General features: G+C 44.3%; 1 protein-coding gene across 6 annotated transcripts in view; it reads right to left on the bottom strand.

Moving 5' to 3' along the window:
* FYN (FYN proto-oncogene, Src family tyrosine kinase) overlaps positions 1 to 24,598 on the bottom strand; it is a 209,480-nt gene that overhangs the window by 46,363 nt on the left and 138,519 nt on the right. For 4 of the 6 annotated variants that reach the window (XM_027603147.2, XM_027603146.2, XM_027603143.2 and 1 more), the window contains 2 exons: positions 9,347 to 9,604; positions 5,499 to 5,595 (listed from right to left, as the gene is read on the bottom strand). In XM_027603147.2, the coding sequence (XP_027458948.2) occupies positions 5,499 to 5,595; positions 9,347 to 9,593 (344 nt within the window). In that variant the 5' untranslated portion in view covers positions 9,594 to 9,604. Of the gene's footprint in view, positions 1 to 5,498; positions 5,596 to 9,346; positions 9,605 to 14,139; positions 14,305 to 24,598 lie in introns of all 6 variants that reach the window. The other 2 variants (XM_027603148.2, XM_027603145.2) reach the window with 1 other exon arrangement.

The following is a 24,598-nucleotide window of genomic DNA, read 5'->3' as shown; positions in this document are numbered from 1 at the left end:
GCTTTGTTAATAAACCTTATTTTTAGCTTATGTCCAGATTTGTCTTAGGAAATGACTGATACATGCCAGGGGATATATGTGTATATGAACACCTACGAACCCACCACTCAACTCAAGAGCTGGGTCTTCACTGATTGTGTGGAATCTACTCTGTGTGGCTCCCCTATTGGATTCCTCTGCCTTTTGGCCTCAACTCATGAAATTAAAATTGTTAACCTTTGAGCAGTTTGTATTGGTTTCATTTCCATGTCCTCTAAAAGAAATACATATAGTTGTTAACTATATCATCTAGGAACACATGTGGAAGTTAATTTTTTTTGAACACATGCTAAGAAATGGCTTTGGAGGCTTTTATGATAGCAGTGTTTATTGCTGTGAAATTCCACCAGATGGAGACATTTCATCATAAAAAAATTAACAATACCCATCATCTCCCCACCTTCTCCTTTCTCTTTCCCTTACTCCATCCACCTCCTAAACCCCACACCCAGGAAATGCTCCAAAATAGTAAAAAATTAAGAGCTTTCAGCAGAAGCTTACCTTTAATTGCAACCTTCATCATGTTAGTTCTGATTTAAATTAAGAAGACCATCTAGTATCAATGTAGGGGTACATGGAAATGTCACCTGAGGCAGGAAGCCAATACACTTTGCTGGGGCTGGGACAAGCCCAGTCTTATTCAGATGATCTGGGATTTTTTTTTTTTTTTTTTGAAGATTTTATTTATTTGATAGAGAGACAGCCAGAGAGGGAACACAAGCAGGGGGAGTGGGAGAGGGAGAAGCAGGCTTTCCACAGAGCAGGAAGCCAGATGCAGGGCTCAATCCCAGGACCCTGGGATCATGACCTGAGCAATAGGCAGACGCTTAATGACTGAGCCACCTAGGTGCCCCGTCAGATGATCTGGGATTAATCAAGTATGGCTGACCCTTGAACAACATGGGTTTGAACTGCATGGGTCCACTTATATGCAGATCTTTTCCCATAAAAACAGTACAGTACACGTACTCTCTTCCTTAGGATTTTAATAACATTTTCTTTTCTCTAGCTCACTTTATTCTAAGAACACAGTATATATAATACATATATGAAATATGTGTTGACTGTTTACATTATTGGTAAGGCTTCCAGTCAACAGTAGGCTATTAGAAGTTTTTGGGGAGTCAAGGTTATATGCAGTGGGGGGAGCTGGTGCCCCCAACCTGTCCATTGTTCAAGGGTCAACAACAATTTCCATTCCAAATCCAGTATTAATATCTCATTTTGATATTGGCACCTAAATAGTTTAGCACAGATTAGAATCCAACTATCAGCTCATTCTAAAGTCATGTATCAGGAATTCACGATTTTCTCTTAAGTGACTCCATTAATCTCACAAGGGTTTTTAGTTACTCATGAGAAAGATAAAATCCTTTTCTTTTTTGAGGCCACCCAGGGTCACTTTTTCCATCAAAGGCGATATGAGGTGACAAGGAAACAATGTATTATGTAGTAAGCCTCACAGGTTGGGCCCAGAGAGGCTGGTACAGACTCAAAACATCCCTCAAAAAAAATCTTTTGAGCAAATGAATAAATCATCTTTTTAATACATTAGAAGTCCAATTCACCCACAAATAATATTCTTTACAAATCATTCACCTTGATTTAGGAAAACAATCTTTACTATGCTACTTTTTACTTCTTAAATTATTGTAATTAACATTATTAAAACTGCACCTTAAAAAAACCTGTTCTTACAGTTCAGATATTTCATTAATTCAGTGTTGGTGAGATTTTCTTTAACTGTTATCTTGCTTATATGATTTATAGTTCTCAAATATATGATTTAAGGTTCTGGTTTAGAATAACTTTTAAGTTTTTTTAAGAGCTTCCCCTATTCCTCTAATTTAAATACTTATTGAAAGAGCCTGTTCTCAATCCCCAAAATTGCTCATTGGGTTTGTTGGCCCCTGATCCAGCCAGGAAGTGGCATTTGCACATAGAAGTCAGCCTGATCCGTTGAGCTGTGGAGTTTTATTATAAATGCTATATTCTTTCTCAGTTTGGTTACTGCCATCTTACTGTTTGAGAGCATATCCATAACAATTTTATCATATGCATAGATGGGAGTCTAACCTAGCATTTCTCCTTATCAAGAGGAAAAGAACTTTAAAGGAGTCACTACTGTAGGCACTATTCTACTCTGTGTAACATGGTTATTATATTTTAAAGAGTCAGTGTTTTTAGGTGGTAAATCACTAAGGATTTCCTATTTCACGTGAAAATAGGGAATAAAATAGATGAATTTCCATAGTTTGTAAAATGGGTTCAAGTTTCATAATGTCCAAATGCACTACACTGAGCACTCGTAACAGGTGAAGAACCCTTAGCCCATGCTGGGCAGCAGTGCCCACTGGCTCTAGGCACAAGCACACGTGTGTACCACACAAAGGCCAGCCCTGCCACCACCGGTTTCTGCCTCTGGACAGGGTAAGGGGTGGGAGGACACATGCACTAGATGGTGCAGCAGCTGCCCCAGGGAGAGCAGAGCGCCATCCCCTTCCCCTCCCCCGCCCCAGCGGAGGAGAGCCCGGGCTGGGAGGGGCTGGGGGAGGGGAAGGAGCCACAGGCCATCTGGTTCTCTATTACTGCTTTGTCTGTCCATGATTTCCTCTTCCCTGTTATTACCCCTTACTTCCAGATACTGTATTTGTTGTAAAAACCTTATTTTTTCCCCCATAACCTTGGAAAAGGGCATTTAAAATGGCATGTAGGACGAGGAATTCTACTGGCAAGAAGGAAGAACATTAAATAAAGGGAAAAAAACCTTCGTAATATTTTCTTCGAAGAGAACAAGGCCAGAGGCTCGAAGCCTGTAAATATTAGAGGCCATGCATGCAAATCATAAAATACCGACTGAGATAGACTGGATCTTCCTGGAATGTTTCTCCAAAATTTCAATTGACTGCCATTGTAGAACCTATCCAGATTAACAAAGGAAGAAGTCAGGAATTTGACTTTGGCAAGGACCGGCTTTCCAAGTTGCTCAGGATCCGATGTGTAGATCCCCCTGCAGTGTGGACAAACCCCGCAGAGGAACAGCTGTGTGGTACTTCCTACTACTCCTTAGTTCTCACCTTTCAGAGGCTGGTTAGAAGTTCTAACCTACTTTGGGACTGAGAGAATGTTACACGGAATGGGGAGGGGAAGTGGAGGGTATTTCGGAATTCAAAACAAGTAGACTCTGAGGAGAAGCATTCATCAGAGAATCAAAATAATAATAAACAATCATAAATCAGAAGAGATCAAAGCCAAATTCCCTTCTCCCCCACCTCCCAGCCAACCTTCCAAACTTTCATGTATCTTACAAGGTTCAGTCCCTTCTGGGCCTTTCCGAGACCAAACCCGACACAGTACTCAGGATGCCATCCCCACAACCTCACCCTTGGCTCTGCCGCCTGCTAGCTCCTCTGTGCACCTGGGTAGCTCCCTAACTTGAGCCTCTGGCTCCTCATATGTCAAAAGATGACAGTGAGGCACAAGGCAGACAAATGCCATGAAGAATAAATAAGAACACTTGCAACTTAGTATGTGGCTGGCACACGGGAGCCTTCAATAGATGGCAGCTGTTTACTACTTTAAAAAAATCTCTGTGGCTGTGAGGGGCCTTGTAGGGGGCAGGCCACGTTCTTGATCTGGGGGCTGGTTACACAGGCATGTTCAGTTTGTGCAAATACAGCAAACTGTACACTTCCAAAACATTGTGGTAAAACACACATAGCAAAATTTACCATTTCAACCATTTTTAAGTGTAAAGTTGGGCAGCACTAAGCTCATTCACGTTGTTGCGCGACCACCACCACGCACATTCTGATATGTGCGATTTTCTGCAGGTATTTAAATAGTTAAAAAAAAACCCACCCATACCCATTCATGATGACAATAATAATTTTAAAAACCCCAACAACCCTGTGGCTACTATGTAGACAGTTTTCTGAGATCCAGAAGAGTGACTGGCCTCTTGTGGGAGGAATCTAGCTCCTGTCCTTGAAAGGTGGTGTATTCTGAGAGTTGGGGGTGTCCCAGGGAAGGGGTGGGCTTTCTAAGGAGGCAGTTTTCAGGCCTGAGGGAGCTCCCTGTTAACAATGACCAATTCTCTTTTCTAGGATGGGGATGCCCTGGGGCGCCTCTAGCTCCCCTCGCTTGCCTCTCCTCCTGCTGGAGCTCTGAGGAAAGCTCAAGAGCCAGGCTTTGACTGGTCCTTCTGCCCTCATGGTTTGCTCAGGGAATGGAGTACAGAGCAAGTGGGGCCGGCAGCATAGGAGAACTTCCTGGTGGGCCCTCAGCCTTGGGGTGGCATTCCTCCCTGGTCCCTGCGGAGCACTCACAAGGAAAACTTGAGGTACAGGGGAGAAGGCCTGACTTGCAGATGGGGGCATCACCATTTTCTTTTTCTTTCTTTTTTTTGGGAGGGGGGAGAAGGGCAGAGGGAGAGAGAGAATCTTAACCAGGCTCCATGCCCAGCACAGAGCCCTACATGGGCTCCATCTTACGACCCTGAGATCATGACCTGAGCCAAAATCAAGAGTCGGGTGCTTAACTGACTGAGCCACCCAGGTGCCCTTTTTTTTTTTTTTTTAAGTAAACTCTACACTCAATGGGGGGCTCGAACTCACGGCCTCAAGATCAAGAGACTCATGCTCTACTGACTAAGCCCCACCACCATTTTCTTTGAAGCCAGAAGTTTTTGGGCAGGCACACTGCCTTAACCTAATAGAGGCAATATTTAAAAACTACAGGGAAATACGCCCATACATAATGCCATATATACCTATGTTTACTCTTCTTATAGGTATTAAATGTAGAATTTGATTCTATCCTTACAATGAGTGATTCTGACCCTTGAAACTTCCCCATTGCCTAGTTAACTGTTGTTCCTACTGGTCACATCTAAAATGCACGCACTGTAGTCATTCACAAGTGGGCGAAGTCCCTTCTCCTTCCTTCTCCCTCACAAAGATTTCAGTCACTCGCGGATTTTCACTCTGGGGAAACGCCTCCACAAGCTTCACCAATCAGAGTATTTAGCAGTTTTGAAAACAGAAGGAACTTGTTGCCAGCTGTAAATGAGGGCTCAGCTAGTGCAACTTAGGAAAGGCAACAAAACAAAAAAACCCACCTCAAGGCAGAGAGAGGGTAAGGTGGATAGCCAAGCTTTGTGCCAATCATCTGAAAATGCAGATCTGCAGGGGGCACTACTGGAACTTTTCCAACCTGTAAACCGAAAGCATCAACTCTGCTACTATGATGGTCCCCCAAAAGCTCCTTGGACATGAGTGCCAGAAAATACTGCACTGGCTCATCAACTCTTCATTTCTGAAGTTCAACTGCTACACGCTAATGAATTTACCAAGTGTTCTCTTAGCATTTCAGAGACTAAAAAGGCACAGGCTGGTAACACAAGTATTCTTTCCCAATCTGAAAGATATGCATACTTCCCCGTCCCTCCCTGAACTTACGAGCTGTTCAATATTTGGAATTTCTCTCCTTTGTGAAAACTCAGGTCATCTTCTGTCCGTGCTTCATAATCATAAAGGGCTACAAACAGGGTCACTCCTGACAAAACAAAATCAGAAGGGGAGAGATTATTACACAAGGGGAAATTAATTCCAAGAAATGAGATCTTCACTAAAATCTCATTCTCAAAATCTACATCTAACCATAACATGGTGTGGTGGTGATGTAATTAATGTGTGAAACCAGGGTTGCAGGGCTGAAATTATGCCTTGGTCTTTGTAGGGGAAGCGTTATTTGATCTGACTGAAGCCTAGAGCTGGAAGTGCATTTCTCTCTGAGTCCTCGGGAAGAGGCAGATGTTAATATCATGTCCACAACCAAGGGGCAGCAGTGGTGCTACAGTTCAGATCTGTGAGGCCTGCAGCAATTAAAGATACAAATTCCCTTCCTCTCAAGAGCCCAAGTTAGGTTCAGGGTAAAATAGATCACAGTAATGGAGAATGTAACAGGAAACTCCTTCTGCAGCCTGGGACTGAGAAGACCCTCTCCATAAATGCACACCCCAATTAGAGGATGTCTTGCTTTTGGCATCCGCAATTGCTCTGGGGACTCTGTCTCTCCTACCACAAATTTGCCTATCCTTGCATTGATCTGTAGTCCTTACTCCTCATAACCGCCCTGCATTTTCTCATCTGGTGGACTCCCCACAGAGACCCTTCCTGCTCTGCACAAGTCTGCTATTGACAACAGAAAATCTCCAGCATCCCATTTTGGCTCAGGACCTCCTTCATATAGTGGGTAGAATTCTAAGGTAGTCCTCTATGAGTCCTACCTCCTGGTATTCATGCTCTTGTGTAATCCCCCTCCCCTGAGTGTGGGTGAACCTAGTGACTTGCTTCTAACCAACAGGACATGGCAAAGGTGATGGGATGTCCCATAAGTGATTAGTCTTCAAAATGGATTACGACTTCTGTCTTCCCTGCAGACGCTCTGTACTGCCACTTTGGCCTGAACACTTTGATGAAGCAAGCTGCCTTGTTGGAAAGACACACATGACAAAGAACTGAGGGTGGCCTCTGGCCAACAGCCAATGGGGAAACTGAGTCCTGCCAGCACAACGAGCTTGGTAGCAGATCCTTCTCAGTTGGGCTGTGAGGTAGTGACTACAGCCCGGCCAACACACCTTGATTGCAGCCAGTGAGAGGCTCTGAAATGGGGGATCCAGTTAAGTCATTCCTGGTTTTCTGGCCCCCAGGAACTGTGAGATCCTAAATATGTATTTTTTTAAAGCTGCTAAGTTTGCGGTAATATGTTATGCAGCAATTGTTAACTAATACATTCCATTTCTCTGCTCTCTGGCTCCTCATTTTGATCTCCACACACTTCAAAGTCCCTGCTGTGGCCTAAAGAACACACAACATGGATTCCACTCTTTAGCAAACTGCCATTTTGCTGTGTCCGTACTTCCAAGGGAGCAGATGGGCCTGTGGGGCTATTCACAAACCACAGAAGGAGGTGGGGCTTGTTTTTCCACCCGATCCCAAGTGGGACTTCCTGTAGGAGAACTGGCGTTCTGATGTCTGACCATGCAAAGCAGCAGGGCTCATTTGGCAACTTTAAATTTCTTTTTAAGAAGACTGGCTTAAAACAAAGAAGTGGAAGCCTGTAAGGTCATGCTTATTCTCACTGAACACTCTATTAACAGATTCCTTTTGTTACATAATTTGAAGACAAGCCCAAGCTCCACTGTGTGGGAGACAAGGAGCGCGAGAACGGGCACTTCCAGTCCCCACTCTCACCCCGCGTCAGCCGGCAATGTCTCCCTGGGCTGTTTACCTTTTACGGATGGAGAGGAGAGTCAAAGGAGGTCACAGGGGCACACGGACACTGCTCTTGGCCTTAAAGCACTAAAAGCAGTGGTGGAGAGACAGACATGCACATATAACAAAGCCGAATAATACAAGGCAGAGAAATCTGCCAACATTTGGGAGTACTAGGTTTTAACTTCCAAATTTTAAAAGGGACCAGGAAGCCTCTTATACTAAGATTGTCCCTGACAATGAATCATGGAACTCTACATCGAAACTAATGATGTAATGTATGGTGATGAACATAACATAATAAAATAAAAAAAAAATGTAAAAAAAAAAAAGATTGTCCTTGACTACAGTAGAGACTCCCATGTTCAAGGCAAGTATTCCTTTCTGGTGACTTTATGAATGATACCTGCAGACACAGGGATTCGTATCCAGCATTCATGAATGAATGAACAAGGTCAATGTCTGCGTCAGCAGAATTCAGTCTGGTTGGCAAAGAACTCAGCAGGCACGGGAAGTGTGTGCTGGTGCATTTTTGGCTCTTTTTTCCCCCTTCTGCATCCTCAGAGACAGACTTCCATAGAATGCCTCTTTCCTTCTTCCCTCCAACCCAGGTGCCTTCCAGGAAGATAGGAAAGTATAGTAACATTTATGAGCTCATGCGAGGCCTACTTTAAAGAGAAAGTTGGATCCACTACAACACAATGATACAATGCCCAAAGCTCTGGGTCAGGTCCCCTGGATATAACTACACTGCCGTGTTGCATGCAAAGGGAAAAAAAAAAAACCCTGCTAATGTCTCAGTAGTGCCAGCTCCCCAGGTAAAAAGGCACAGTGGGTCCTTATATACGACTTCTGCTCCCAGATGAGCCAAGAGCACAAAGGTTGATGTATATTTCTTTAAACATTCCTAATAAACAAAGCAGTCTTGGAACAAATAATGTCAAATATCTAGTTACCATGATTCACATGCTGGGAGATGATTTGGAAGGCTAAGGATGCATGAGATAACTTTCAAATATTTTGCAAAACATATGTCTGAGAATGTATGCCAGATATTTTACAAAGTATTAGCTAAGTCAGCAAATGTACATGGCAGTAAAACAGAGCCTCGTGGTGGGAAAGAGAAGGAAACTTAAAAAAAAAGAGAAGGATTCCTTAAGGATACATAACATTTGATTTGATTTTTTAAAAAATATTTTATTTATTTATTTATTTGAGAGCGAGAATGAGATAGAGAGAGTACATGAGGGGGGGAGGGTCAGAGGGAGAAGCAGACTCCCCGCTGAGCAGGGAGCCCGATGCGGGACGCGATCCCGGGACTCCAGGATCATGACCTGAGCCAAAGGCAGTCGCTTAACCAACTGAGCCACCCAGGCGCCCCATAACATTTGATTTTAAAATACAAGAGATAAACGATACACTTGAGGATTGATAAACTCCGTCATATGGAAGATGATGGGAAGATCAGAAAGAATTAATGAAGATGAATGGCCCAAAACAAATGCTGCCAAATGTCCTCACTGGCTGGGAGGTGACAGGCAGGCTGATGATTAGGAAGATGAGGGAGAAGGTGCTACCCCCTGCAAAGTGGCTCTTAACTGGGGGATGGGAGGAAAGTGCACTGATATCTAGAGGACTCAAAACATACATTCTCAGATCCAGTCCCGGAGCTTCTGATTCAAAAGATCTGGGATGGGATTCAGTATTTTGAAAAAGCTGCTAGTTATTCTGAGTCAGCCAGCCAAGGTTGAGACCACTGATTGGCCTAGAGTACCTCAGGAGAAGCTGTTACCTCCTAACCCATGCAGAATCCTCCCAGAGCAGCTACTTGGGGATCACCTAGCACCACTGTAGCCAGCATTTCATTTGTCCATCAAGCCCTGTTTGTTTTGTTTTAATAGCCCTTCATCTGGCAGTGGGTAGATGGAGACTGATGATGAAAAACTTAATGTTAAATCCTTAGTTAAAGGGAGCCGACTGGAACACAAATGTTCAATTGACAAAAGAATGAAGAACAGCCTAATTCTTACCCGTTCCTCCCCTGGTACGCAAGGTCCCGGTATGTGATGAAGAGTTCACACCCCCAAAGACGGTGAGTCCTTGGCTCCCGGCCGCGTGGAAGTTGTTGTAGTTGGGGATGGAGGTCACGCCGAAGCTGGGGTAGTGCTGCGGGGTGGGGTCTGTGCCATAGCGGTACCCGGAGCTCTGGGTCAGGCTGCCGTCCCTCTCCTCCGTCAGTTTTGTTGCTTCTTTATCCTTACATTGCACACAGCCCATTATCTAAATTCCTGCCGAAAACAAAAGGGAGGCACGTGAACTTGCATGCTCCTTAGCTGCTGGGTTGCTGGGTCATTTATAAGGCTCGCCCTTGGCTATTTCAGGCCTAAAAGGGAAGGAGGAAAAGCAGTGGCTAGGGCTGATGGTTAGAAGCGATCTCACGGCCCTTGACAATCACATTCGTTCCCCGTGTGCTCTGGGTGACGGGAGCCACAGAGCGTATGGTCGCCAGGCAGCAAGGTCCTCACATGCTGCCCCTTAAAATCCTCGAACATTACACACGTGCTTAAAGATAGCCCAAGACTACTTATTATGCTTTTCTTTAGTCATCTAAAAGAATAATGTATGCTCTAGGAAGTGAGTCCATGCAATATTAGAACAAAAACCTCCATTATGGCAAAAAAAAAAAAAAAAAAATCTAAGCAAGAGGGTGGAGGAATGCTGGAAAAGCCAGAAGACAGCTACTGAACAGCTCACCATACTTATTTTCTCATGGGTACCCATTCTTCAGGCACACACCTGGTAAATTTTAAGCAGTAAGATGACAATAAGTATCAAAATTAAGAAATCATTGCTGGATGAAAAATAAAATTAGGGGCACCTGGATGGCTCAGATGGTTAAACGTCTGACTCTTGCTTTTGGCTGAGGTAATGATCTCAGGGTTGAGAGACTGAGCCCCATGTTGGGCTGGGTGTGGAGCCTGCTTCAGATTCTCTCTCTCTCTCTCCCTCTGCCTCTTCCCCCCTCTAAAATAAAATTAAAAAATAAAATAAAATTGGTAGAAACTAAGAGGTCTGGGTATATTTGCAGGATGTCATGATAGCCTACAGTAACAAAATCATTTTCAGCTGCTAATTAACTTTCCAAATTTCCATTAGCTTTTGACATCTTTCAAAAATATAAAAAAAAAATCAATCTCATGTTCTAGAGTTAGTGGTGGACTAAAAACTCAGGTCACTGTCACCCCACCCTCCTCCAACCTACTTCTCCTGTGCTTATCGGAGAAATGCCACCATCCATGACTGACTTGCTCAAGTCAGAATCCTGAGAAGCAACCTCATTTGCTTCCTTTTTACTTCTCACTCTCCCCATCTCACACTCTACTATCCAAACATGCCGAACTTCTCAGTTATTTAAAGGTTCAATTTTTTCTGCTTTGCTTTAGGCCTTGGAATGTGGCCTTGAACATTTTTTTCCTGATGTGCAACATATTCTTCATGTTCCAGGTAAGACACTGTTTCCTCTGCAAAGCCTTCTCTGATCCCCATACCCGCCTTCCAAGGCTGGGGGGATGTTCCTTCTAAGTGCTCCCATGGCATCCTGATTTCTCCCATCATGGCACCTATTGTGCCATATTAAAACATGGTTTGTCCATTTATCTCATTGCCCAGTGGACTGCGGGTTCCAGGAAAACATGGCCCTGTCCACTTTTGTCAGAGCTATAATGCCAATGCCTGGCACACAGCAGGTGCTTGATAAACAGCAATCAAATGAGTGAAGATTCTCTAGCCCAGTATGTTTCTCTTTCACCCTTTGTCTCTGCATCCAAGACCAGCCTTTCTCTCAGCGACTTACATTTGCAGTTGACCCTGCGTTTTTTAATCTATTGGTATGTGTGAGAAAGAAAGAGGATTCAGAAATACAAGGTTAATTCAGTTAAATGATGGTACTTTGGACTGTAATACTCTGTCAGGTTGATGGGGGTAGGTAGAACATGCAATGGATGCCGCTTCCAAAACTCTGAAAAGTGGCCCATATGGAACCAAAGGATCAAATAAGAAACACATGACACCATGTGTAATTACATGTGTTCAATGGAGAGGGCTGGTACAGGAATGGAAGGGACTTGAAGTAGTGAAGAAGAAAGAAAGAACTAGTTTTTCTTAGTATCTTGCAATCCAAAGTGGGGAATGCCACATCAGATACGGAGACTCTTGGCGGGGGGCACTGCTCTAAGCACTGCTTTTCTGGGGAAAAGGGACATGAAAGCAGCATCAGACTGCTCTAATGTCCTCTTACATTACACATTTCAATAAATACTCATGGAATTCAATGTCAGCTCCTGAGAATGGAAATGTTGGGAAACGAGCCGCCTACTGCTTGAGCTGAGATCACCCAATCTGGAACACATTTCCGCGTAAATCATTCGAGATTAACTTACAGTATACTGGGTCCAACATGCTCTCTAACTTATGGTAGATGAATGCCAATTTAAAAAATTTCCAATAGGAAATGCAAACTATGTCCAAGGCATGATTTATTGAAGGAATTTCATCATTTGTTGTTGGTATTGCTTCATAGGATTGATAAGTACCTTGCTTACTTTATATTAACTCCTTCATGGCAGAAAGTTGCTTTGAGCTCCCACAAAGGCCAGACAGAAGACAGTTCTTGTCCCAGGCACTTTTTTCAGGCATTGCACTGATCTACTGTAATTAGAAGATGTGAGACCTGAATCACAGTATCACATCATTTACATCAGCGATTCTCAGCTGGGGTTGACTTTATTCCTCTCACCCCCACCGAGGGGCATAATAGGCAATGTCTGGAGATACTTTTGGTTGCTACAACTCAGGGATAAGAGGTACTACTGGTACCTAGTCGGTAGAGGCCAAGGATGCTGCTAAACATTCTACAACATAGGATAGCCTCCAACAGCAAAGAATTAATTGGCCCCAAATGTTAGTAGCATCAAGGCTGAGAAATCCTGATTTATGGAGGAGAAAGAATTTATATCCATATCTTCGAAACAGTATATAACAGCTGTTTCCCTTATATGTGTGATCAACATGCAATTCACAATGCCTTTCTTAGGAGAACAGGCAGGCTGGGTAGAAGGGCACAATTTTAAAAATTGGTATGAAATGCTGATTCTTCCCTAGAAGATTGTTCCTTGTGATAGAGAAAAGAATCAAAACCAATGAGAACTCTCATTACAAACTACTCTTTCAACTCCAGCAAAACAGAAATGACACATCAGAACCCCACTGAAAACAGGACCTTATATCTAACTCATCTTTCACAATGCACCAAGAAAAAGCATTACCACTGGAATAAACAACCAACACCATATACAGACCTATGAAATAATGAAAGGAAACAAACAGTAATCTCCTTGAAGGCAGCTTATTTTTTGGTTTTGTTTTAGTATCGCATCCTGAGGGTCTAGAACAGTGCTGTATGCTGTAGGAGCTCAATAAATATTTGTTAAATGATTACAATGCAAAAACCCAAAACTCAGTCAAAATCATTTTGGAGAAATGGAGAAAGAAAAACAGTTTTCTTTTGTAGAAGGGACAGCTCTGTTACCACTGCATACATTTGCAGTTTAGAGTAAGAAATGTTTCTGCACAGGTTTGCTTACTCTCTTCCCTTCGTTGACAAACATTATAGACCGAAATAAATCAGTCAATGCAGGCTCAAGACATTAAAAGTTAATCACAATGAAAATATTTGTGTAAGAACTTGTGGTCTTCTTCCTCCCACTTGCGGTGGTCAGACTAACCATTTCCCGACGGAAGATTCAGAAGCCGCTCTGTGAGCTGTACCCAACATGACTTCAGGCAAACTTCTGAGCATTCGAGTTAAAATAAAAACATCCTTTATTACATACGGTTCTGTGGTGTGGCATTTATGGCCAATGCTGTAGGTCCATTATGAACATATAATGTACTAATATACTTGCCAGAGATCTGTGGGGCACTGGGAAACAAGGAATAATGCCGTTCCAAAAGTGGGACCTTGGAATTACTCTGACAAATAAATCCTACACCAGGAACTCATGGCCATCCTTCTCTGCATGTTGTTGTGCCTAGAAAAACTGATGGACAAGCACTTTGACCAATAAGATCCTGTGACTGTGGTCAAGGTGTCTGGATTACAGCCACGAAGCCCCCCTGTTCTTCAGTCCTTTGGCGAAACCAAAGGGCTCTTTCTGTTATGCAAGGAAAACCTGATTTACATGAAATTTCCTTAGTCCTGTGGATCTTATGTGTGCCAACAGCATTAAACCACTCAGGGAAGAGTTGTCAAAGAGGGAATCCGAGGACTGCCACACCTGCACTGTCTGGTGCTGTGCCATGTGTGGCCTCAGAATCCTTCTTCACATAAGCCCTCGAGTGATCAACTGAAGCTGACATAAAAGATGGACGCTATCCCCGATTCTGGGCCTAGGCTGCTTTCATCCAGAATGAGTCTGGCTGAACATACATTCCCTCCACTGACGCCCCAGACCACGGTCCAGCTGCTAGGTGCACATCAAACACAGGTACAACAGATAAGCTCACGCTTCCTTGCACGCCACTCAGTAAAGCAACACCCGTACACTCAGGTTATAATGCTGCAGGACTTCTGAGAAGATTTCAGAGAGCTAGGTACCAAAAAGGGGAAAAGGCCATTGGCAGTCTTCTGCAAAAGCAAATTACCTCCTACCGAGACACATAAACTTGCAGGCAGAGGAGGGATGGCTGGAGGAAGGCAGGTGAAAGTGACAACAAATAATTTTAATTTCAGCAGTGTGAGAGCACTTCTATCTCAGAAACCAACCTAGGTGGGTGTGGAGAAGTGAGGGCCCTGAGGCCTAAGTTCCCATCCTTGCTGCTGACACCAGACTTGGAAGAGTGACAGGTCGAGCCACACTGGCCTGCCCTCTGATGTGGCACGTTTCTTGCTGGTACCATTCACCATCCCTTTAGCTGGTCTCCACTTTACCTGGGTGAAAATCATAATAAAAGTAAAGGAACAAGGAAGGGAACCTAGAAACCAAACACAAGCAACTGAGATGGGGACAGTTGAAAAAGAATTTAAAGCTGAACTGTAGATCGACTGCACAGTCTCATACACTTCTCTGGGAACAGGGCAAGAACCGGTGGTTTAATGAGCAACCACCCTTTTCTGGGCAACAGTAACACCATGAGGCAAGAGGGTGAGATGTGCAGAAACACATCAGAAATGACTTGACTTCTGGGGAGAAGAGCCATGGCAGGGGGTTCTCGGTCCTTGTCAGATTGGAAACACCCACAAGAATCAACCGGAGGTATCTAGCTACATTCTCCATCGAGAAAACAAATCCCTTGAAAGTCTAGGAAAGGCTTGCTTTAGTTTTCACCACAGAAGTGCTGGAAGCCAGACGTTCAGAGACAGATGAGTGCCACGTTGGTAGCAATGGCTGTTGGGACACAGAACCTGTCACCCAAATTTCCCAGCACTTTCAATCCTTTATGACGGGACTTTCCTCTTTGTAGGACATTGGGTCCTGACACCCCACAAGAGAGTAGGGGTGGTGCTGTCTTCTGAGGACACCAGGACAGAAAGGCCAGTGCTGACTGGGGAGGCTGGAGAGAAAGCAGGACCACGCTGGACCGTCTTGGAAGTGCAGACACTCCCCAAAGTCCCTGCCACAGCTGGGATGGGATGGTGGGCATGTAAATACTCCAGGCCTGAACCACAGTATTGATATGGGGTCCAGCCAGTAGTCCCAGATGGCTAAAAAAGAAAGAATACAGAGGACTCTGCTTCTTTGCTGCCAAATGGAAGGAAGGAGTGAAAATCTGTGCCTTGCTGAAAAGGTGGTATGGTAGGCAGAACTCCAAGGTATGCCCCAGATTCCTGCCCTTGGTGTGACAAACCCTATGTCATCTCTAGGACTCATGACTGATGGGAAAATCACTCCCTTGATTAGGCTATTTTATTTGGCATGGTTGATTTTAACAAAGAGAAATTATCCCAGGTGGACCTGACCTCATCAAGTGAGCCCTTGAAAGGGACTGGGCTCTCTCTGGAGAAGAAGATACCAAGTGTAAGAGGCATTCTGGGGCAGGGGTGGGGGGGAAATGTTCTCCACTGCTGGCTTGGCAGATAGAGGGGGCTATGTGGCCTTTAGGAACTGAGCACAGCCCCCAGCTGGCAGAAAGCAAAGAAATGGGGACCTCAGTCCTATAACCACAAGGACCTGAAGTGGGCCAAGAACTTGGAAATGGATTCTTCCCTGGTCAAGGCTTCAGATGAGAATGCTGTTGGCCAATGCAGCCTTGGGAGCAGAGAGCTCAGCCACACCATGCCCAGATGCTCAGAACTGTGTGCTAATAAACAGGGGCTGTTTAAGCTGCTACGTTTGTAGTAACTGGTTACACAGCAAGAGAAAATGAATACCTATTTTGGTGGAATGGGCACCACTGAGGTGAAGGCTCCAATCTTGGTAGTGATGACCAGTATCAAATGAGGGCTCACTGCAAGCCGGGCACCATGCTATGTACGGGAACATCCTATCTCACTCGATTCTTATAACAGTCCTCAGACAGAAGTATGATGCTTTCCCCTCATTTTACAACAGAAGAGCAGAGAGGTTTGAGACTTTCCCACAGCTCCGTCAGGGGTGGTGAAGCCAGACAGACTGATTCCATGGCTGGCACATGGAGCCTATAGACCAGAGTTGCTTCCTGCCCCATGGACTCCTGGCCAGTCCATGTAAGGGTGCGGGTGTGTGGTCAGAGGGGCCTGTGGGGATGGCTCCCTAGTGCCCCAGAGCTCTGCTTCCTGTGCATGACTAATGGGGGCCCTGACATTAGGGACTGGGCCTCACTCCCCCACATTCACACCCTGCCCCAAGACGGTGGGCTCTGTAAGGGTGCTGGGACCATGCCAGGCGTGGTGAGTCACCGGCTTCCTTCATGTGGTGTAGGGTCTTAATGAGCGTTTGAACCAATGACACTGAAGCTCCCCTTAGTTTCCTGATATTTCCTAGATGTGGTGAGTGTTTGTTTGTTTGTTTATTTATTTTACCTATGTGAGAGGGAGGGGGGGAGAGAGAGAGCACAAGTGGGGTGAGGGTAAAGGAGTAGCAGGCTCCCCACTAAGCAGGGAGCCCGATGCAGGGCTCGATCCCAGGACCCCGGGATCCCGACCTGAGCCGAAGGCAGATGCCCAACAACGGAGCCACCAGGCGCCTGTGGTGAGTGTTTATATACACCACAAAGGAGTGAGCACTGGTTTCCTTGGTATAAATGAGCATGTGGACTGCATTTAAAACATGATTTGCTATACAGGCAAAACTTTCTGGAACATATTTACTGTATAAACAGAACACAAGCAATGCCTCCTCCAAGCACAAAATAACAGATTTCTACTCTTGGTGGAGTCCCATGAGGGAGAGCACCCTCCCCCCACCCAAGCAATAAAATGTCACATCTTTGAGGTGATAAGACTAATGTAGACCCAGGAACACCTACAGTGCAGACACCAGCCACATGCAAGAGTGGGAGAACAGAGCCTATTTAAAAATCAAATCAAAGCTTTGCTTCGGAAATAACAAGAGGTGGTGTTGGATGATCATTTGTGCGTGACTCTGCAAGGTCCTCTGGAGGGTGAGGACAATGAATCTCATTCCGTACCGCACAGCAAAGGACCCGAACTCATATAAATCACTCTCACAAATGTCACATCACTTTAAGAAAAAAACCACATTCCTGGCACCTAGATTTTTTGGCTATCACCCTGGTTTGTCTTGTTCAAATCACCCCCCATGCCGAGAAGCACTGGCTCACTCCCTGCAGCATGTTCTCCTTTCCCTTCTCTAAAACCTTCCATTCCCCGATGCCCGGAGAGTCAAATGTACTTAATAAAGAAAGAAATGGAAGCATTAGACCCTGATGGTGAGATTTAACACTGCAGTCAACAAAGAGCTGGAACCATTCCCAAACCCAAATGGCCAAATGAGGTTTTAACACCAAACCATGGAAAGGCTCCAAAAGGAGCAAAGAACATTTTCTTCTTACACTCACTTCACTTCAGATCTCAGGGTTAAAACAAGAGGGAAATGGTGATAAAAAATAAGGATATGTTTTAACTGTCTATGCCAAAGGGTTCAGAAAGAATTAGAGCACAGATTATAAAGTTTTTCAGGCCTTCTCTCACCCCTTTTGGGAAGGGAAAAAAGTTCCTTAGTGGTTACTAGTTTAAACTTTTATTTTTATCAATACATAATTCACATACCATAAAATTCACCCTCTTAAAGTTTACAGTTCAGTGGTTTTATATTTTTTATACACATATTACATATATACATTATATATATAAATACATTATATATGTAATATGTACATTTAATATACAAAGGAAACCACTGTCACTATCTAATCCTAGGACATTTTCATTACCCCCAAAAGGAACCTGTACTCATTCAGCAGTTACTTCTCATTCCCTTCTCAGACTTACACCTGACAACCAGGAGTTTTATGTCTTTACGGATTTGCCTATTTGGACATTTCATATGAACGCAATCATATAATATGTAGCCTTCTGTGACTGGCTTCTTTCACTTGGCACATGGTTTGCAAGGTTCATTCATTTTGTAGCATGAATCAGTACTTCATTCCTTTTTATGGCTGAAAATATTCCGTTGTAGGGACACACCACTTGTTTACCAATCATCAGTTGATCGACATTTGGATTGTTGCCATTTCCTGGCTGTATGAATAATGAGGCTATGAACATTCATGCATAAGTTTTTGTGTGGACATATGCTTTCAATTCTCTCGGGTTCATATTTTAATATGTAAGGAATTTATATAGATAAAAAAACCCCTAAGATTAGGTAAATGGGAAAGCATGTTAATTGGCAGTTCAAAGAAAGGAAAAAGGACTTGTGAAACTTACGGGAAAATGTTACCTTCAGTAGTAATCAAAGAAACACAATGTTGATTAATGAGAGACTTTCACCTCTCAATTAACAAAATTTCAAAAGGAAGTCTGCCCAATAGTGACGGAGGTCCCCTGAAATGCCTATTCTCATGTATTGCTGATAGAAGACCAGGAATTAGTGTATAACCTTTTCATAAACCAATTTGACAATATTATATATATATATATATATATATACACACAACCTTAAAAATGGGCCTGTTCTTTGTGAATCTGTGCTAAAGAGACACTTTTTGAAAAATGACACATAAAGAGGTCCTATGACATGTTATTTATAATTTGAAAGTTAGAAAACTTGCTAATTGTTTAACAAGAAGATGATGGCTAAGTATATAATAAGGCATGCCTATCATGTAAAGTAAAACAAATTAAAACTTCTGGTTACAGAAAATAATCAGCAATACAGAAAAATGCTCATATTATACTAAGAAGGATCACATGATTGTCACTATATGACAAATGCCTAAAAAACTGTTTGGAAGGAAAGATACCAAGATGCTCGCTGGTGGTGTGTGGGGGAATAACGCTATGGGTGACTGTTCTTTCTTCTGTTTTTTTCCCTCAGATTATCTATACTGAGAAAGCACAATTTTTATGAGAATAAATCATTTTTTTAGATAGGAAAGATCCCTTTATCTGTTACTGATTTAATTTATATATAAGTATATAACCATACATTGATGAAGTATGCTTTGTGAACTGAAAAATTAAGAGAAGGAAAGAGAGTAACTGATGCTAAAAAAAATTTTTTTTTTTGAGGGGCACAGAGACTGTTTATTGAGTGGCAACCGATTCTAAAAATTAAGAGAGGGAGAGAGAGTGACTGATTCTAAAGTCTGTTAAGAAGCAACCTTTCCTCCTGGAAGGTTTGAAAGGTGAAAGGTACTGAAGGACAGAGAGATTTCTTTTTTTCTTTTTAATTAATTAATTTATTTGAGAGAGAGAGAGAGAGAGAGAGAATTCTCAAGCAGATTCCCCACTGAGTGTGGAGCCTGATGCTGGGCCTGATCCCAGGATCCTGAGATCATGACCTGAGCTGAAATCAAGAGTTAGCTGCTTAACCGACAGAGCCACCCAGGTGCCCCTTAGGACAGAGAGGTTTCTGCGTGAGTCTTTATAACATCTGTGCTGGGAAGTGGGCAGTGAGGGAGCAGTGCTGGAAGGGGTGGTGAATCACCCAGATGGGCAGCCACGAAAATCTAATTAAGGGCACAGATTAAGCAAAGCCATAACACATAAACAACTCAGAGGACCATGTAGGTGGCAAGTGGCAGAATGTGGGATATCAGAACCAGAAGTCGGGTGGCTGGATTGGTGGGTTCTTGAGAACCTTCAGGGCCCAAGCTCCTAAGTACCTGGGGAAACCCAATAAAATCAGAATGACAGTACTCTGAACAAGTCAATGTTGGAACATAACTGAGGAGTTCTGGATTTTAAGGTATCTGCAAGACCTCTCTGTGAGCGAGGGCCTGAAGACCACACGCTGGCATGGCTCTAAGGAGGTCGGCAGAATGAAGTGAAACACTTTGTTCTTTGGATGCTTGTTGTTGGTGGAGACAAGGGGACTTGCTCAGGGCACCAGGCAGAAAAATTCTATACTTTTCTCTCACTTTTCTTCTTGTTGCCCTCACCCTTTCCTGCTGGGACATTCAGCCTGGCATTTTGATGGTGTGACTTCTGACTTGGACTAGAATTCCCCAGTCCTTAGAATTTGGCGCATTCCAAGCAGGGCACAGAACAGTAACCAACATTGGTTTATGCGACCTAAAATTTTTCAGAAACATAAAAGATTCAACAAAGATGCTTCTTCCTGATGTTGATATTTGGCCAAACATCTTTCTACTCTCCTTGGCCGTGTTATATAAAAACAACCAGAGGAAAACAAAAATAAAAATGTAGGCTTCCTTTCATGAACTGGCAAAAGGAAACGGGAGAGTCAGTGTCACATCTGGGCCACAGTGGTAGAGACTGGCTTTCTGGGCTGAACTGGCTGAGGGCCCAAGGGTCGGGGTGTCACCTGGTGGAGCCACAAGAAAGCACATTAGCACAAAGCAGCTGTGTGAACAGGCGTCATCAATGCCCCCTGCCCGCCAATGTGGAGAATGAACGCTGAGGAGGTTCTCTCTCCAAGGCCAAACAAAAACCCTCTCTGCCAATCTTTCTAGTCTCTATGGAGGTTCCTCGCCAGATGATTCTGCAAATGTGGCCTCTTTCTTTCAGAAAACAATGAATTCTTTTTCCCTTTAATTCATCAGTTAAAGAAACAGAATGGACTTTGAATAAGGAAATTTTACTTTTCTTCTTTTTGCCCTCGAGCTCATGTTTGTGTTTGTGTCCCCACGAGACCCCCTTTCCCTGATGACTTATCTGGAGTCAGAGCGCCCTGAGAATTTGGTTGTGAAGCCACTTGCGTTGTGTTTTTGGCACTGAAGCAGATGTCTTTGAAGACTGACATGAAGCCCCAGCACCCCTCCCCTGGATCTTTATGTTGGCACTTTCTCAAGTTGCAAGGAATCAGCAACACTCTGGGCCTTCGCTTCTGCATCCCTTGCAGTGGTTTCGAATTTCAAAGCTTCTCGGCAGCTGTTTTGGTGTGAATGCTGATAAAGTAGGCCTTCAGAAAACGCGCCCCTAACTCCATGGCCTTTACTGGTTCAAGGAACAACAGTGACAGTGATGACGGGAACAAAGGAAACACAGAGGCTGGTGGACTCTAGCCAGCCTCCTCCTACCACTTCTGCGCCTGAAGGGAGTGACGACAGTCTCTGCGTCTTCCCTCGAGCTTACTTTTCTAACCCGCGTTGAGCCCAGCTCGGCTGACTCTGCGGTAGTTGCGTCCAAGCTGAGTGCCTACAGAGACCTGAGGAAATTAACGAGGAAATTAACACGGGCGGTAGGCTGGGCCACTTCAGGGACGCTTTGCCCAGCAGCATATGAAAACGGTATCTGGAATGACAAACTGTGGCCACTCTGTGTGGGAGGAACACGTGTTGCTAGAGCACTCGTTGATGACTGACTTGGCACCAGATAGAAATCCTGTCAGGTTTCTGTTAACAAATCTGAAAAGGAAAGACGCGGTTTATATACCAGCATACATTTTGTAAACACCGTCGCTTATAAAATTTACAGTAAAGCAGTTCAATAGTGACTTTTTACTTGGCATGTGAACGCAGCACAGTGTGAATTTTAGAGTGTCTTGCACAGTAATTGAACTTGGGGTTTATCTCCTTAAAGAAGACAGCACAGCCGATTGTCCCCTTGCAGATTCTGGTATCAGATTCTGGTATCACAGCCTTACAGTGTTGAGGCCCGAACCCAGATGCCTGAGAATGGGTAGCGGGAGGATGAGGTGAAGGGTGGGCAGACTGCTCCCTGTGCCACCAGACTCACACCCTCCTCCACAGTGAGGCACCCGAACACTCCATTTTCACACTCCCTTGCTGCTAGGTGTGGTCATGTCCGATTCTGGCCAACCAGCTGAGAATGGATGTGATATATCCGGCTCCTGTGTCTTTAAAGGAGAGTGGCTTGCTCTCCATTCCTCCATCCCACTTCCTATGGGCTGGACAGTGGATGTGGTGCTGGTGAATTGGCTGCCTCCAGGCAGAGGACGGCAACCTGACAGGGACTGGCAGAACCACAGGACACAAGAACCTGGGCCCTAGACAGTCTTGGAGAGCACGGCTGCTCATCTGCCTTAAAGCTGTGATCTGTGACCTAACACGAGAGAGGCATGAACGTGTATCTTGTGGGAGCCATCGGATTTTTGTGGGGAGGAGCGAGTGGGGTCTTTTTGTTATAACAGGTAGCCTGTAACCTACCACAAGAAGGAAGGAAATCTAACATAGAGGTCAAAGGTGGCTTTATTGGTCACTTATTTGGTTTTTTCCCCCATAGTCTCTAGAACCAATAAGAGCTTCTGACCTCCTTTGATACTGACAGTTAAACTTGTATTAAGGCAGGTTAGTAAGATAACAATAACAAATTGTAATAGCTACCATTTATTGAGAACTTATTTTGTGCTTGGCGCTTCACATATGGTATTTCATTTAACCTTCAGGACAACCTTGAAAGGGCATTCCACAGTTAAGGAATCTTGGGCTCACAGGAATTTAAGTTAACTTGTCTGGGGTCACCCAGTCAGTGGACCTGGATCCACGTCTAATGCAATCACACCCTCTTCTTACTACCCCATGTTTCCTTTTGAGAAGCAGGCTCTGCTCCTAGCCATTTTCTTCATACTTTTTGAAAAAAACAGAGAATGAGAGATTTAATGGTGTGACAGGAGCTGGGCATTGCTGTATCCTACCATTATTTCATTTTTTGCACTAGGGCTGAAAGTGCTCTTTAAGTGTTCTTCTCTTTACAGTGATCCAGCTTAGGACTGGCTCCTAAGTCTCTAGGACATTTCAGTCCTGGGTACCAGGCTCCTGGATCGGAGAAGGTCTGGGAGCAGTGACAAAGCCGGGACAAGGCTGTGGGTTGCCACGTGGTCCAGAGCATATCACTTGACACTGTGGAGCCCAGTGTCCTTCTTGGTCGAGCAACAGGCCTCAACAAGGAGCTCTAAGGATTCATACCAAGGCTAACACTCCTCAAGGAGCCCAGAGCCCTCCTGTACACACTCAAGCAGAACCAATTCTATAAACAGGCACAGAGGTCTCCACTCTCCACAGCCCTAGAGGCCTGTTATCAATCACGAGGACCCACGGAGTAACGTGACCAAGTAGTCAGGTTTGGCTATGAATGCTCAGGTATCCCTCTGCCATGGCCAGAGCCTGGACCATGCATATTATGAGACTTTTAATGACGTGACAGGAGCTAGGCATTGTTATGCCCTACAGTTTTTATTTTATTTTTTGCACTATGGCTTAAAATGTTCTTTCTTACTGTGGTTTTCAGAAGACCCAACTACGCCCTCCATGTCTCTCTGCTGCTAAAGTGAAGAACAACTTATGATATGGTGCAATCAGCTCAGGTACTCGAGACCTGCTGGGGTCTTGACCCACCTCCCCCTCCTCACAGGGAGGCTCTAATTCTCTCTGAGTCTTTCCTAGGATTGCTAGGTATAGCTGTTCTCCTGAGCTGCTGGAGATGAGGAAGTTACACAGAAAACAATAATCAGGACAAAGAAACTTCCCCCACCCCCCCAGACAAAAGTTACTCAGAAATCACCATAGTAACAAATCACCTGTTTTCAACAATTTCATTTTCCTTGCATCTTATCTCTCTTTTTCTTTTTCTTTACAGCCCTACCTCTAGCCTCTAGTCAGTAAACATATTTTTTTTTTCAGTAAACATATTTTGATACTCTCTATGTGACAGGCGCTGTGCAAAGTGTTGTGGATATGGAGTCAAGTAAACAAGGCCCTGCCCGGGAGGAGCTTATGTGTACTTAGGAGGGAGACTGTCAAATCTGGACTTGGGTTGGGGAGAAAGCACAGAGGGGTCTGAATTCATCCAGGCCAGCCACTGTGAGGTACCTGACCCAGGTGAGGAGGGGGTGGGAGTGCACATGAAAGCACAGATGTGTGGTAGGGCATGGTTCCATGGGGCTTACTGGATTTGTTCCTGCGTTTACAGAGCACTGAAACATGTGCCAGGCATCATGCAAGGCTCTCAGAGGGAAGGAGCCAGGTGCCTGCCGAAAAGGAGCTTACAGTTTAATGGAATGGATATATGCAGCTGGGAAGGTGGTGGGAGATGAAGCCAGATTATAAACAGATACGTGTCCATTTTACTGAGCACTCACTGTAGTGCCTGAAGCTGGTGCTAGGTACGATAAGCAAACATTCTCCTTTGATCCATTAGCAGCCTTGTGAACTGGGTACTATTATTCTACAGATGGGGGAACGAGTATAGGGAGGGCAAGTTACTTGAGGAAAGCCCCACAGCTAGGTTGAGCTGGATTTTAACCCATAAATGGCTGAATCTAAGACATAATCTTAACCACGTGCTAATAGGCTAAAGTATTTGCACATTATCTAGCTGATGCTTACTCAGTATTAAGCGGGAGTGGAACTGGGTCTCGACAGACACATACTGAAATGTGGGGGAGAGGAGAAGCATGGGGGAGCCAGACAGTGAAGCCAAGATTGGGAAGAGACTGCACACAGGTGGACGGAGGCATCTGAGTAAGATGTGACTTCTTCAGCTGGACAAACAACTCCATCCATTCTAGCAACCTGTCTATGCCTAATTCATACCTCATAATTCATCCCCAACTGTGGCAACACTGTACCTTTTGTTGCAAGTGAGAATACAGATCTAAAACCATACTGCTGCAGAGGCAGTTTGGCAGAGACAG

Source organism: Zalophus californianus, chromosome 7, assembly GCF_009762305.2.
Source record: "Zalophus californianus isolate mZalCal1 chromosome 7, mZalCal1.pri.v2, whole genome shotgun sequence".
In the NCBI taxonomy this organism is placed as follows: Eukaryota; Metazoa; Chordata; class Mammalia; order Carnivora; family Otariidae; genus Zalophus; species Zalophus californianus.
This window is presented reverse-complemented; position numbering and strand designations above follow the sequence as displayed.